Below are 13220 nucleotides of genomic sequence, written 5' to 3'. Positions count from 1 at the left end.
AGAGAAGTGAAAGGTCAGGCTAAGCAATTACTCTTTTAGTAAGAGAACAAGCCATGGAATCAGAGCAGACTGCCGCTCTGGTGCCCCTTAAAAACTGGCTCTGACGGTGAAGCCCCAAAACAATGCTAAAAAAGTGATGTGTGTCTTGGCAGCACCGTCGGGACGAGGCTCGACCACTTTGAAGGAGTCAGTGCTCACCCGGCAAGTGTGCGTCCTGTTTATTGGTCAGAGAACACGGGCCTGGCCCGGGGGGCGCGCCGGCCGGCCGGCAGGGGCGGGGGCGCCGCGGGCTCAGCTCTGCTTGCGCAGTTGGCTGTACTGCGCTCGGCCCAGGATGGGCTCCATGACGCTGGGCCGGAAGAAGCTGTCGCTGACCCTGCGCTTCGGCTTCTCGCGGGGCACGGCCGGGAAGCCCAGGCGCGGCAGGGCGGGCGTCTCAGCCTTGTCGTCCAGACCCGGGCTGGAGGGCGCGCCGGGGCCCCTTGCGCTGCGCAGGCTGCCACGGGGCTGCCCCGGGCGCGGCGCGGGCTCCGGGCAGGGGGGTGGCGCTCCAGACCCCCTGCGCTCCCCCTCGGGGCCCTCGGCCTCGGCCGGCGGGTTGTCGATGTCCCGGAATTCGCTCTCGGGCTCCATCAGTGACAGCCTGGGGAGCTGAGGACCCGGCAGCTGCGTTAGGACCCCAGCTTAGCCCTCGTCCCTGCGCCTCCAACCCACCACCCCCTCCGGGGCCCTCGCCTTCATTCCTCCGGGAGCGGCGGTCAGGAGGGGACAGGCTGGGGCGTGGGACAAGAGAATGGAGGACACTGGGGAGACCCCTGAGGTCCTGTCCACTCTGAGCGTCTCCACGGTCCAGGCCTCTCAGGCAAGGCAAGCCTCCCACAAAGTTTCAGGATCCCTTGGGCCTCCGTCAGGGGGACCCTGAGCGACAGGCTTTCCTAAACGTTCCTTGAGCCAGAGTTGTAGGCTGAGTACGGCACACACATTGACCTGGCCAGGGTCAGGGTACCCCTGCCTGGGCTTGTTTTGGGCCCAGGGTGAACAGACTGGCAGCCAAGATCCCTGGCATGCCTCTTGGTGGGAGTGAGTGACTGAGTAACCCACCCCCTTGCCAGCTCTAAGGGTGCTTCCTGCCCAGACCAGCCCTCCTGGCGCCTGCACAACCTGTAACTTGCTCTGGGAAGGGGCCTAGGGGCTCCCAAAGGGATGGCATAGGCATCCCTTGGGTTTTTCCTGTTGATGATGGGTGATAGAATCAGGTGGGGACAGCAGCTGGACTCATGGCCCATCTCTCAGGATGCCCTCGAAGCCTCCCAACACCCCCTTCCCAGGCAGCAGCATGCAAACCTGCCAGGTTCTTTGATGGGGAGCCGAGGGGTGAGGGCTAAGCCACTGCGAATGCCCAGAGTGGGGGCAGGAGACGCCACCAGCAGGTGGGAGGAGAGACATGGGGGAGAGGCCTCAGGCCAGGGCCATAGGCCTCCACACTCCTGGGCTGGGAGAGGCCCCAGTATGTCAAAATGTTTCTGAGGCACTGAGAATTGGAGGAGGGTCTCCAGAGGGTTGGGGGAAGGAGGGGCTGCAGCCCCTTCTGTCAAATCTGCTTTGTCTGCCCTGTCCAGGCCTCCTTGGAGAGGGAGGGTTAGCTCAGGGGGGGACTCACCGGCACATAGTGCACCACGGTGTCCACCACATTGTCAGTAACGCCTTTCAGGGCATCCGATAGGGACATGGCCCTCCCCTTGGTTGAGGAGACAGCACGGGCCGGTGTAAGGTGCAGCACCCTCCCTGCTGTGCCCAGCACGGCTGCAGGTGCCCATGTCACGGCTGAGATGGTGCGCTGGAGGGCCTTCTGCAGAGTGTGTGCCACACTGCCCAGAAGGCCTTGCGGGCTGGGCAGGGCTGCTACCTGGTGGGCCAAAGCAGGGTCAGAGCCTCCTGCAGCGACTCCACTGACCCTTCCCCTTCCCACCAGCCCGAGAGCTAGAGGGGAAAGCATGGGCACACCAAATTGGAGAAACTTTAGGCCTAGCTCTGCCACCAGCTGTGTGGCCTTGGACAGGTCACGTCCTGTCTCTGAACTTCAGTTTCTTCACCTGCAAAATGGAGCAATAGCCTCTGCTCTGCCTATCTTAAGGGGTGTTGTGAGGGTCAGCTGAGAGAATGACATGGAAGCACCTTGTTAGCTGGGATTTGGGGCAGGGTGAGGCGTGCTGGACCTATGTACCGTGTCCCTGGGTCTGGGGAAGAAGCCCTGATTTCACGCCATGCTTCTGCTGCTCACCTGCTGCGTGGCTTGTGGGACCTAGGGGCTCCCACTCCCTCTCTCACCTCACTGAACTTGTTCTCAGTCTCCAGTTCTTCCTCCTCCTCCGACTCCTCTCCCTCTGTGTCCGTCTGGCCATCACGGTCCTCCTCCTGGGTGGCGGTGAGGTTTTGCAGCCAGGGCACCTGCACCTCGCTCTTCCGCTGGGACACCACCTGCATGGCCGCTGACGCACCCCACTGGGCCAGGCTTCTCTGAGGGAGGATGGCAGCAGACTGCTGGCTCAGCAGCCCCTGCCCCAGGTGGGGCTGCCCCAGCAGCCAGAGCCTGTCACCCAGGGGCAGGGCCAGGGTGGTAAGCAGGGCCTGGCCCTGGCAGACTTTTCCTAAAGCTCCATTGAGTGGTGACTCACATACACTAAAGGGCACACATCTGCAGTGTACAGCTCTACGAATTTTTACAGCTCTACACACCTGTGTAACTACCACAGATCAAGATGGAGACTACTTCCAACACCCCAGAAGACTCTCTGTGCCCCCACTCGGTCCATACTCCCCCAAGAATGACCACAATTCTGATCTCTCTCACTATGCCTTAGTTTTGTCTATTTTTGAACTTCATATAAATGAAATTATACCATGTGTGTTTGTTCATGAATAGCTAAACATTATAGTGTGAGATTCATTCATGTTGCTGTAGTTGCTTCTTTTTAAATTCTGTGTAATATTCCATTGTATGAATTTACCACAATTTACCCATTCTACTGTTGATGGACATTCTCATTGTTTCCAGCTCTTGGTTAGAAGAAAGCTGATGTGAATATTTGGACATGTCTTCGGATACATAAGTGCTCATTTCTGCCAGGCATACACCTACGAGTGGAATTGCTGGGCCATAGGGTATATGTATGTTTAGCTTTAGTAGATATTCCTCACAGATCTTTAAAGAATGAGAAATTCAAGTGGGCCAGAGTGTCCCATGGGAGGAAACTGGCTGAGCAGGTGGACAGGTGGGCTGAGGCATAGCTTGGTTCATTCCAAACCTATGGGGAGCCCCACAGGAAGGTCCTCCTTATAACACAAGTTTTAGGGACACAAATCCATTGTATGTGAATGGTGGCGCCTGAGGTTCTGCCCACTACACGCTGGGCCAGGGCACATGAGTCGGTCTTGGCTCTTATTGGTAAGTGACCCTCAGTGCAGGGCACAGAGGGGAGCTACCACTCCCGTATCCCTACCAGGGATTTGCTTGAATGGAAGATCCAGGCATGGTGATGCTTTTAAAAGTACCTCTCAAATGATGGCTGAGAAGCAGTCATCTTGTTTGCAGGCCTTTATGCCTTAATGTTGTTTTTATTCCCTTTTTTGGCCTCACTTTCTTACTAAAGTTCTTTATGAAAAAATCCAGCCTGTCTCTGCTAAAATACACACAGAGGTAGGGGTGGGCAGCTGAGGAGGTTTAGCCCTACCTGGGCCTAGAAAGGCAGCTTTACCTTGGGTGCAGTGGGAATGGAAATTAGAAGCCTCTAGAAGGGAAATTTAAAAAACCTGGGGACAACTAGGGCTCTCTCTCCCTGACAAAATAGGTTTTATGCTTTGTTTATTTAAAGATGACACTCCCTAGTGCTTGGACAGCAAAGGGGGTCTCTGCTCCCTCATAGGCAGGAGGGCCCACAGCAAGAGGCCCACTTCAGGGGACGAAGGCTGCAGTGGGGAGACTCAGAGAGAGAATAGGGGAGCCAGAAGTGAGTGGTGGGGCAGGACCACCCTAGCAAGATAGGCCTGCCCTTGACTAACATCCTCTCCTTCTGTCCCCCTGTGGCCTGGAGGACAGCCCTCCACTCCTCTTAAGGCCTCTTGCGCTTTCTTAAACCTAGAGCCCCAGACCAGGTTGGAAAAGAGAACATTCCCAGGACAGGACAGGGCATCAGGTGGGAGATGGAAGGGACCAGGAGGCCCACAGGACTCTCCGGTGTGGGGTCAGGCAGAGCTCAGGGCAGACACTCACCAGAGGCGCCACACCCGGGATCCACATGGCCAGGGCGTGGCCCTGCTTCAGCACCCGGCCTGTGGTCTGCATGGCGTGCTGAGAGAGGGTGTTGGTCAGGGCCCCAACTCTGCTCACGAGGCTCGGCTTGGCCTTGGGAGGCTTCTGGGCCTGCTGGTCTCCAGGAGCAGGGGCTGGGTAGGGATTTGGGGGGAAAGCAGAGAAAACAGATCAGAGAGGGGCTGGGGAAATCTGGGTGGTGTCTAGGGCTGGAAAGGCATTGTCCTAGTTCCACCACAAACTCACTGCTGATTTGTGCAATTCACTATTACAGATGGAGATCCAGGGCTAAATGATTATGGATCCATCTGAAAATCCCACCGGCCTCCCTAATCCAGAGCAGTGGCCGGATGATTCCCAGGCAGCCTGAGTAGCGGCTCACTCCCCAGCGTGGGTCCAGCCTCCGCAATGGCAGGTACCTGACTCTTCCTTGTCCGGAGGGAGAAGGAATTCCACCACCTTCTCAATGCCACCCAAGGCCAAGTCAGCCCCTCCAGAGGCCAGTCTGCCAGCTCGGGTGTTGGTGGCATATTCTGCGGTGTCTTTGGCCACCTCCCAGGCAAGTTCACAGGTGGCCAAAGCAGCCCCCAGGACCTTGTCCGAAGTGCTCGTGATGGGCACGCTGATGCTGTTTCTGGCGCTGCGGAGGCGGTTGGAGATGGTGCCCTTCAGCTCAGAGGCGATCTGGGGGAAATTGGGGGGGGTGTCAGGAATGTGAATTTCACAGGTCCTACAACGGCTGCCCTTTCAGGGTCTCGGGCCCTGAGCCCAGCTCCCAGGAAGGCCTTATTTAAAGGCCGGGGGGACTGGCACCAATATTTGGGCACTTGGATTAAGCTGGGCTTTAAAAGGAAAGGGCATCAACCTTCCCTGTGCCAACCGCTCAGATCTCCTGGTTTCTGCACACCCCATCACTGCCCTTCAAGATCCTATGCATCCTTCAAGGACAGCCCCAACGGCCTCCTCCTTGGTGGCACCTGCCCTGATACCCTCATGCACACACAAGGCATCTTCTCTTCCAAAGTCCTATACTGTTTCCTCTGTCCTTTCCTCAGAACACTGCATTGATTTATAGATGTGGTTGATCTTCCTACAAGTTCTGCATTGAAATAATTTGTCCTTCTCTTCATTAGCCCAGGGGCTCCTTTGTGACAAAGACATTGCCCTTTATCTGGAAAAATGGGGAGTGAAGACACAAGCCTCAGAGCCAAACAGACCTGCTCCCATGTGGTCTCCACTTAAGGCTATGTGGCTGGGAGAAGTCGCTAGTTTTCTCATCTGTAAAATGGGGGCAATAGCCCCCTATCCCGAGGGTGGCCAAGAGGAATAAATGAGAGGGCTCTATAAGCACATGTGCTGGCCCCTGGCATAGGGCAGGCCTCAGTAAATGTTTGTGAGATGAGCAGATGGTTGGTCAGTGAGATGGATGAGGTCAGAGACTGAAGCTTAGTCACCCAAATCACCTAACGTGGGCCCTTACCATAGCAACTACCAATAAATATGGAGCCAGGTAAAGTGACATTTTCGGTCTCATGGTCAATAAAGGGTTGGATCTTGAGGACATGGGACTACAATCCTGGGATCCCAATGAGTGTGACCCATGATCTTTTGGGCAGCTGTAGTCACCAAGTGATCCAGTGCAGGCCTACGGAGCCCCAGGTCCTGGGGCAGGACACTAGGAGGCAACGGGACCCCCCCAGCTCCTGTTTGAGTTTGCCTCTGGGCTTGTGCCTGCTGGTCCCAGGAACCCCACCTCCATTTGGCCCCACAGCGGGAGGAGGAGCCCGTTGTGCAGCTGAGGAGCAGGCAGCCTCCACCAGCCTTGGAGTTTGCTATAGAAACAGAAAGACTCACAGTTGTGGGACCAAAAGCTCCCACCCTCTCCTCCATGGGGGACGTTGACAATGGAGTGTGGGGGAGCATTAGAGAAGAGGGAAGGGGCTCACCTTTTCAGGAGGGTACTGGAGGGCTGGGATCTTTTCCTCCAGGTGGTCCAGGCCTCGGCAGGCCAGGTCATTGGCAGCTGTGACTGGAAGGGAAAGGTCAGGTTGGGGTGAGCACTGTAGGGTGGTCGTGGGGAGGAAGTAATTAATGGAAACTATGTGAATCACCAACAAGTACTGTTCTCCTCCCTCCTTCCCCACTGCTTGGGGACTGTGGGTGAGCACAGGGAGGAAGGAGAAGAGAGGTGTGAGTGGGAGGTGGGTGGCCACAGGGCCTCTGGGATGGGCCTCGGTGGGTCCAGACCTGGGCCTGCCTAGCTCTCAAGGTGACAAACTCCCAACTGTAGCCAGTGCAGGCCCCAGATTGAGACCCTTCTTTTTAACCACTAGGTGTTGAGATGGTCAACTGTGTGAAGAGGGACACAGAGAAGAGAAAGGAGCTTCCCCCAGAGAGCAGGGCTAGCACCGGAGGATGCGAATGCTTCAAGGGGACACTGCCCAGGCTGCCGGGACATCAGCTGTGCAGTCATTGTCACGGAGATCACACTTCTAAAGGAGGTTTCTAGATGCTCTTTCCTTCTCCAGATATCTGATATTTCTCAAGCAGTAGAGAGCCCAGATGACCTATCTCCTGATCGGGCAGAATGAGACCCAGGGAAGGTTTTTGAGGAGCTTGCAGTCAGGGAGGCCAGCCCAGGGCCTGGGCCTTCTTTATGTATTTGCGTTCAGTGTCCTCGGATACTCATAACTCTCTAATTAGGGTGGTGGAAGGTGCTAGACTTCTTAGCATTACTGCTATTTCCCTCAGCCCTGTCAAGAGCCACACCTTGGAGACCATATTTTCAGATGGGGCAGAACAATTTGAACAGGGCACACCTGGTGAGGCCTGTGTGGATGGTTGTCTTCCACCTCCAGGACCCTGGCTGGTGGCTCTCTGCTGCCCCCGCCTGTCACGAGCCGCTACCATCAGCCGCTAGACCCAGAGGGCTTCCCCTCTCCCTGCATGCCCTTCAGCCCTGCCAGACCAGCCCTAGGGCCTGCTCCTCCTGCCTCTGTGCCAGACTGCTGGTTCTTGCTGCTGTTGCTGCTGCTGGAGGGGGCATCTGGTCAGCCACGGGCCCCTGTCTCACCACAGCCCACACAGCTCTGCCCATCCCTACCCCCTGCAGATTCTTTGGCCCTTCATTGTTATCCTAGGAAAATGCCAGTGGGCCACAGATAAGGTATCTGTAGATGAAGAGAGATCTGTATCTGTATCCGTATATCTACAGAAGAGAAGACAACGTAAAGGGATGGAGGCAGCTAGGTAGGCAGGTAGGCAGACAGGCAAGCTCGCAGGCGGCCAGACAGATTGGTGGGCAGACAGACAGTCTCGCAGGCAGGCGGTGAGCGTCAGGCAACAGGCAGCTGCCGAATGCCGCAGGACTCACACTGGGTGGACAGCCTGCGGACCACCGGCTCCATGCTCCAGGCAGCAAAGCTGCTGGCGCCCTGCATGCCCTTCTCATAGGCATTGCACACAGAGGCCACCAGGGGGTGGGCTTCCTTGGTGCTGGTGTAGGTCTTCTGGACGCACTCACAGGTGCCACTCACCACTGGCAGCTGCAGGACCCGCTGCAGCACGTTCTCCTGCTCCTGGCGTGGAAGGAACACATTCAAGTTGTCCCACTTTCCTCTCCGACCTCCCAGGAAGGTGACCCCAGGCTCATGGAGACCAAAGGCGAGGCTAGCCTGAGTCCCAGTAGCTTGAGAGGAACCAGGGCCAAAGAGGTCTCTGGATGCCCCAGTCACGGGAGCATGGGGGTGCCCACAGGGAACACGAGAGCCAGCCTGCCTTGCCCTCCTGGTCACCAGCCAGGCTCTGGAGAGCTGCTGAGGCAATCTCTGTTCTCCAGGGGCCAAGCCAAATCCTGCCCCTCCCCAGCCAATCCCTCCACCCCCACCAATTTACTGGTAGACAGCAAGTGTTGTTGACATCTCGAGTTCCAGTCCACCTTAGATCAGCGGCTTCATCTGAACAGTTTTCTGGTCTTTCTGAGATACCGCCTCCCTGCCTGTGCACGCTGGCTCCCCTGCCTAGAGTGCTCACCTTCCCGCCCACAGCCCTTTCTGCCTGGCGGAATGCCGTGCCCTCCACACTCGGGGGGGCATCCCTTCATCTGCGAAGCTTCCTGACTCTCCTCCCTCACATCAGAAGCCACTGCTTCCTTCCCTGGGCTGTCTCTACATTTGTCACACTGTGCTGTGATTATGTGTGTACTTGTCGCTCTCTCTCCCCATAGACTGTCATCTCTGTATCCCCAGTGCCTAGCCTAAAGTGTGGCGTGTAATGTTAGTTGGATAAATGAATCATAGTCAGGGCCGTACCTAGTAGAATGTGTGAGTTTAAATCTGCCCAACTATATAACATCACAGAATCTTAGGCCTCTAGGGGACTCTGCAGCAAGAATCCTTTCTCTGGTAGATGTGTATTTGAATGTCTCCTTGGATGGGAGGACTCTTTCATAGAGTGGCCTGTGCCACTTGTTGGACAATCCGCCTTCACCCCTGTCTCACTCTCTGCCCTCTGGAGCAACACTCAGCAAATCTATTTTACCATTCACGGGTTGGCCCTTCACATATTTGAAGTTAAAGACGTCTCCCTTTAGAGGTCCCTTCTCCACGCTAAATAGCTCCAGTTCCACTTTAGTTTACTAATGGTCCCCATCGCGGTCTGGTGTCCCCCTCCCCTGGACATGCTATAGTTTCATGTTGGCTTTTTTTTTTTTTTTTTGAGACAGGGTCTCACTCTGTTGCCCAGGCTGCAGTACAGTGGCGTCAGCCTAGCTCACAGCAACCTCAAACTCCTGGGCTCAAGAGATCCTCCTGCCTCAGTCTCCTGAGTACAACTACACGCACATGCCACCATGCTCAGCTAATTTTTCATAGAGACAGGGTCTTGCTAATGTTGCCTAGGCTGGTCTTGAACTCCTGGCCTCAAGCAATCCTCCTAAAGTGCTAGGATTACAGGCATGAGTCATCACACCTGGCCGTGTGTTGGCTTTCTTAAAAATATAGCACTCAAGCTTGAAGACAGAACTCCAGGTGTGGTCTGAGCATGCAGGGTGTAGTGGAACCATCATTTCTCATTATTGGGGTGCTGTGCTCTTATTAATGCATTTCACTTTGGCAGCAGTCATATAACTAAGCTTTAGGTCACCTAGGAACCTGAGTGAAAACACACCAGTCTTTACGTAAAAGAATAGATTCTAATCATGCAGAGGGCAACAACATTTCCTAGGTGCCATTATGCTTCAGGCACTGCTCTGTGTGCCTTGGTGACATGACCTCACTTAATTCTAACCCGACCCTCTGTAGTGGTGACCCATTATCACCACTGCTTTGCTAATGAGGAGACAGACTCAGAGATGTGAAGAGATTTACTGAAGATCACAGAGATAATAAGTGGCACAGTCAGGATTCCAAGTCAAGTCTGAAATGGCCTATCTGGGATTTGCTTCAAAGTAACACAAGGCAGGGGAATTGATAGGGAGAAGGATGAGGCAGGCCTGGCCACGATTCGTGGTTGCTGGGGCTAGTGAAGGATACATGGGGCTTCTGTCTACTCTTATGAATGTTAAGAATTCTCGGCCGGGCGTGGTGGCTCACGCCTGTAATCCTAGCACTCTGGGAGGCCGAGGTGGGCGGATCGTTTGAGCTCAGGAGTTCGAGACCAGCCTGAGCAAGAGCGAGACCCCATCTCTACTAAAAATAGAAAGAAATTATATGGACAGCCAAAAAAATATATATAGAGAGAAAAAATTAGCCGGGCATGGTGGTGCATGCCTGTAGTCCCAGCTACTCGGGAGGCTGAGACAGGAGGATCGCTTGAGCCTAGGAGTTTGAGGTTGCTGTGAGCTAGGCTGACGCCACGGCACTCACTCTAGCCTGGGCAACAGAGTGAGACTCTGTCTCAAAAAAAAAAAAAAAAAAAAAAAAAAAAGAATTCTCGGCCGGGCGCGGTGGCTCACGCCTGTAATCCTAGCTCTCTGGGAGGCCGAGGTGGGCGGATCGTTTGAGCTCAGGAGTTCGAGACCAGCCTGAGCAAGAGCGAGACCCCATCTCTACTAAAAATAGAAAGAAATTATATGGACAGCTAAAAATATATATAGAAAAAATTAGCCAGGCATGGTGGTGCATGCCTGTAGTCCCAGCTACCCGGGAGGCTGAGACAGGAGGATTGCTTGAGCCCAGGAGTTTGAGGTTGCTGTGAGCTAGGCTGATGCCACGGCACTCACTCTAGCCTGGGCAACAGAGTGAGACTCTGTCTCAAAAAAAAAAAGAATTCTCCACATACAGGCCGGGCGCGGTGGCTCACGCCTGTAATCCTAGCACTCTGGGAGGCCGAAGCGGGTGGATCGCTCAAGGTCAGGAGTTCAAGACCAGCCTGAGCAAGAGCGAGACCCCGTCTCTACTAAAAAAATAGAAAGAAATTATCTGGCCAACTAAAATATATATAGAAAAAATCAGCCGGGCATGGTGGCGCATGCCTGTAGTCCCAGCTACTCGGAAGGCTGAGGCGGTAAGATCGCTTAAGCCCAGGAGTTTGAGGTTGCTGTGAGCTAGGCTGATGCCATGGCACTCACTCTAGCCCGGGCAACAAAGTGAGACTCTGTCTCAAAAAAAAAAAAAGAATTCTCCACATAAAAAGTTAAAAAGAGAAAACTGTCCAGGTCTGACTCAGATGTTCGAGCTCTTGTATAGCTTTAACTATGATGCTGTGGCATGGTTCTGCTCTGCAGGCGAGGACCGAGCCTGTTCTGTTTGCAGGGGACAGAGTTAGAAGATCCATCAAGGAGACCTACATGTACACTAGACAAAGCAGGCCACAGCAGTGTAGCTTTTCACCCTACAGGCGGGGTTTAAATTTGAACTAGAAAAATATTTTGACTAAAAACAAGAAAACATTCTCTAACATTTTGGATGGAGCCTTTGGGAGTTGTTTTAGACAGAGCCAAAGTGGGAAAGAGATCCTGGGAAGGGAATAAACCACCATCGGTTAGGATGGCTTAACTATGCACCTGACCATTTTATGCCTTTCTGTACGATTCAATACAAAACTTAACACAGCAATTCCTAATGCAAAGGTTAGTTAAAGCCTAACTTGGGACAATGTAGATATTGTACGGGTTCATAATTTTTAAGTTTAACTATCTCAACTGTGCCCAAATCAGGCGGCATCAAGTATACCTACAAGTATCAAAACCATTCTAAGCCACAGTGAAATCCAGGTCAGAGACACAACACTGGACACACTGAACATCCAACCCCCCCCCACACACGGCAGCGCAGGCTGTGCACCGTCCAACTCCGGGAAGTGCCGGTCACCGTATAAATGACGCCGGAGTCCGAGGACGCAGGGGCTCTGCGCTGCACACGCATCCAGCTGGGTGGTGCGCACAGCCCCGGCTGTGTCGGGGCTTGGAACATGGCAGTTCCCTTCTTCCCCATTCGCCCCACCCCTCAGCCAGGATTTTTGTCCTTTTTCTCCAAGGTGCTTAATTTTTAATAGGCATCTTTTTTTCCCCCTCAGATACTCCAACAGCCCCCTGCAAAGGTAGGGAGGGCAAGAATAACTAAGACACAGTGGTTAATGAACTAGGATTATAATCCGGACATATTTTACTCTAAATCCCCTTCCTACCCCCTCCCTGCTCCTTCCTCCCCCGTCACTTGTCCATCCCCTGTCTCATAGGAGCCCAAGTTACTTACAGGGAAGTCTCCATCCAGCGGGGTGGGGTCCTTGTTGACGGCCATCCTAGTTCTTCCAGCTGCAAAGCAGAGTCCCAGGTCCACCAGAAGCCCTCAGACTTGAGATCCACAGGGCAGTGCCCTATCTCTCATGGCCACCAACTGGGCCCAGGCTGCCTGGGAGCTCAGTTTTCCTGAACAGAAGGCATTAGTTTGAAGGGTAAATGTCACACACAGAGGCCACTCCTTAGAGCCCCAGTTGCTCCACAGCCTACTTTCAAGACTGATGTTTCTTATAAGGGCGCAGGGTAAGAAATGACAAATGAAGATAGCCATAGAGACAAAAGGTTTTAGATGAAGTCTTGGGGCTCTAAAATGAGGATTCAAAAGAGACTAAAAACACAAGTTTCAACCCAGGCATGGTGGCACACGCCTATAGTCTCAGCTACTTGGGAGGATGAGGCTGGAGGATCACTTAAGCCCAGGAGTTTCAGACCAGCCGAGGCAACACAGTGAGACCCCATCTCCAAAAAAATAAAAAAATAAAATAAGTTTCAGGTTTAGTCTTTTTTTTCCCCCCAGTGAAAAAGCACTGGGTCTAATCTCTCTATTTCTAAGCAAGCATACATGCCAGTCCTTCCCGCTATGCTCAGCCAGGTGACAAAGCAGCCACTCTTCAAACCAGCTATTTCAGCTGCATTCTGGAAAAGGCAGTGATCCCAGACCCCAGAATTGTATTCTCCCATTCATCTTGAGTCTCTTCCTCAGTAGTTTCCCTTTATCCCCAGTAAAATTCCTAAGAGGCCCTTACCCTCAACTTCTTCCCTTTAAAGCTCATAAACAAGCCAGGAAAGGCAGATGCCCCAGGGCCCCCACACTCACTCCAGCGGACCACCACCTCAGTCTCACAGAGCCCGGACTGTCGAGCCTCCTCGGACAGAAACAATTCAGTCACTCCAGGGAGTCTTGCGCAATGCTACTAAGGTCTCCTAGCTAGAAGGGGGCAGAGAGAAAGCAAGATCAGCCAGTTGCTGGGTTATCTGACCCAAGGTCCCCGGGGTATAGCCTAACTTCTGTAAGGACATTTAGCCAATGAGGAAGTAGACAACAGAGTTGAAGGAGATCAAGGCTCAGAGGATTTAGTATTCCAGAGTCATAAAGCATTAGTTCTATTATGTTTCTGGCCCTCAAGTCACAAAAAAACTGTTCTCCAGAAAGAAAGTATTGGGATATATGTC

At 53.7% G+C, this 13220-nt stretch overlaps 1 protein-coding gene across 1 annotated transcript; it reads right to left on the bottom strand.

Moving 5' to 3' along the window:
- Nucleotides 1–261: 261 nt before the first annotated feature.
- PLIN1 (perilipin 1) lies at nucleotides 262–12909 on the bottom strand. The gene is made up of 9 exons (XM_069465724.1): nucleotides 12865–12909; nucleotides 12004–12062; nucleotides 7683–7887; nucleotides 6256–6338; nucleotides 4729–4993; nucleotides 4271–4443; nucleotides 2329–2517; nucleotides 1661–1906; nucleotides 262–651 (listed from the first exon to the last, which is right to left on the bottom strand). The coding sequence occupies exons 2-9, from the start codon at nucleotides 12046–12048 to the stop codon at nucleotides 292–294; spliced, it is 1566 nt and encodes a 521-aa protein (XP_069321825.1). The 5' UTR covers nucleotides 12049–12062; nucleotides 12865–12909; the 3' UTR covers nucleotides 262–291.
- Nucleotides 12910–13220: the final 311 nt, after the last annotated feature.

Source organism: Eulemur rufifrons, chromosome 3, assembly GCF_041146395.1.
Source record: "Eulemur rufifrons isolate Redbay chromosome 3, OSU_ERuf_1, whole genome shotgun sequence".
NCBI lineage: Eukaryota > Metazoa > Chordata > Mammalia > Primates > Lemuridae > Eulemur > Eulemur rufifrons.
This window is presented reverse-complemented; position numbering and strand designations above follow the sequence as displayed.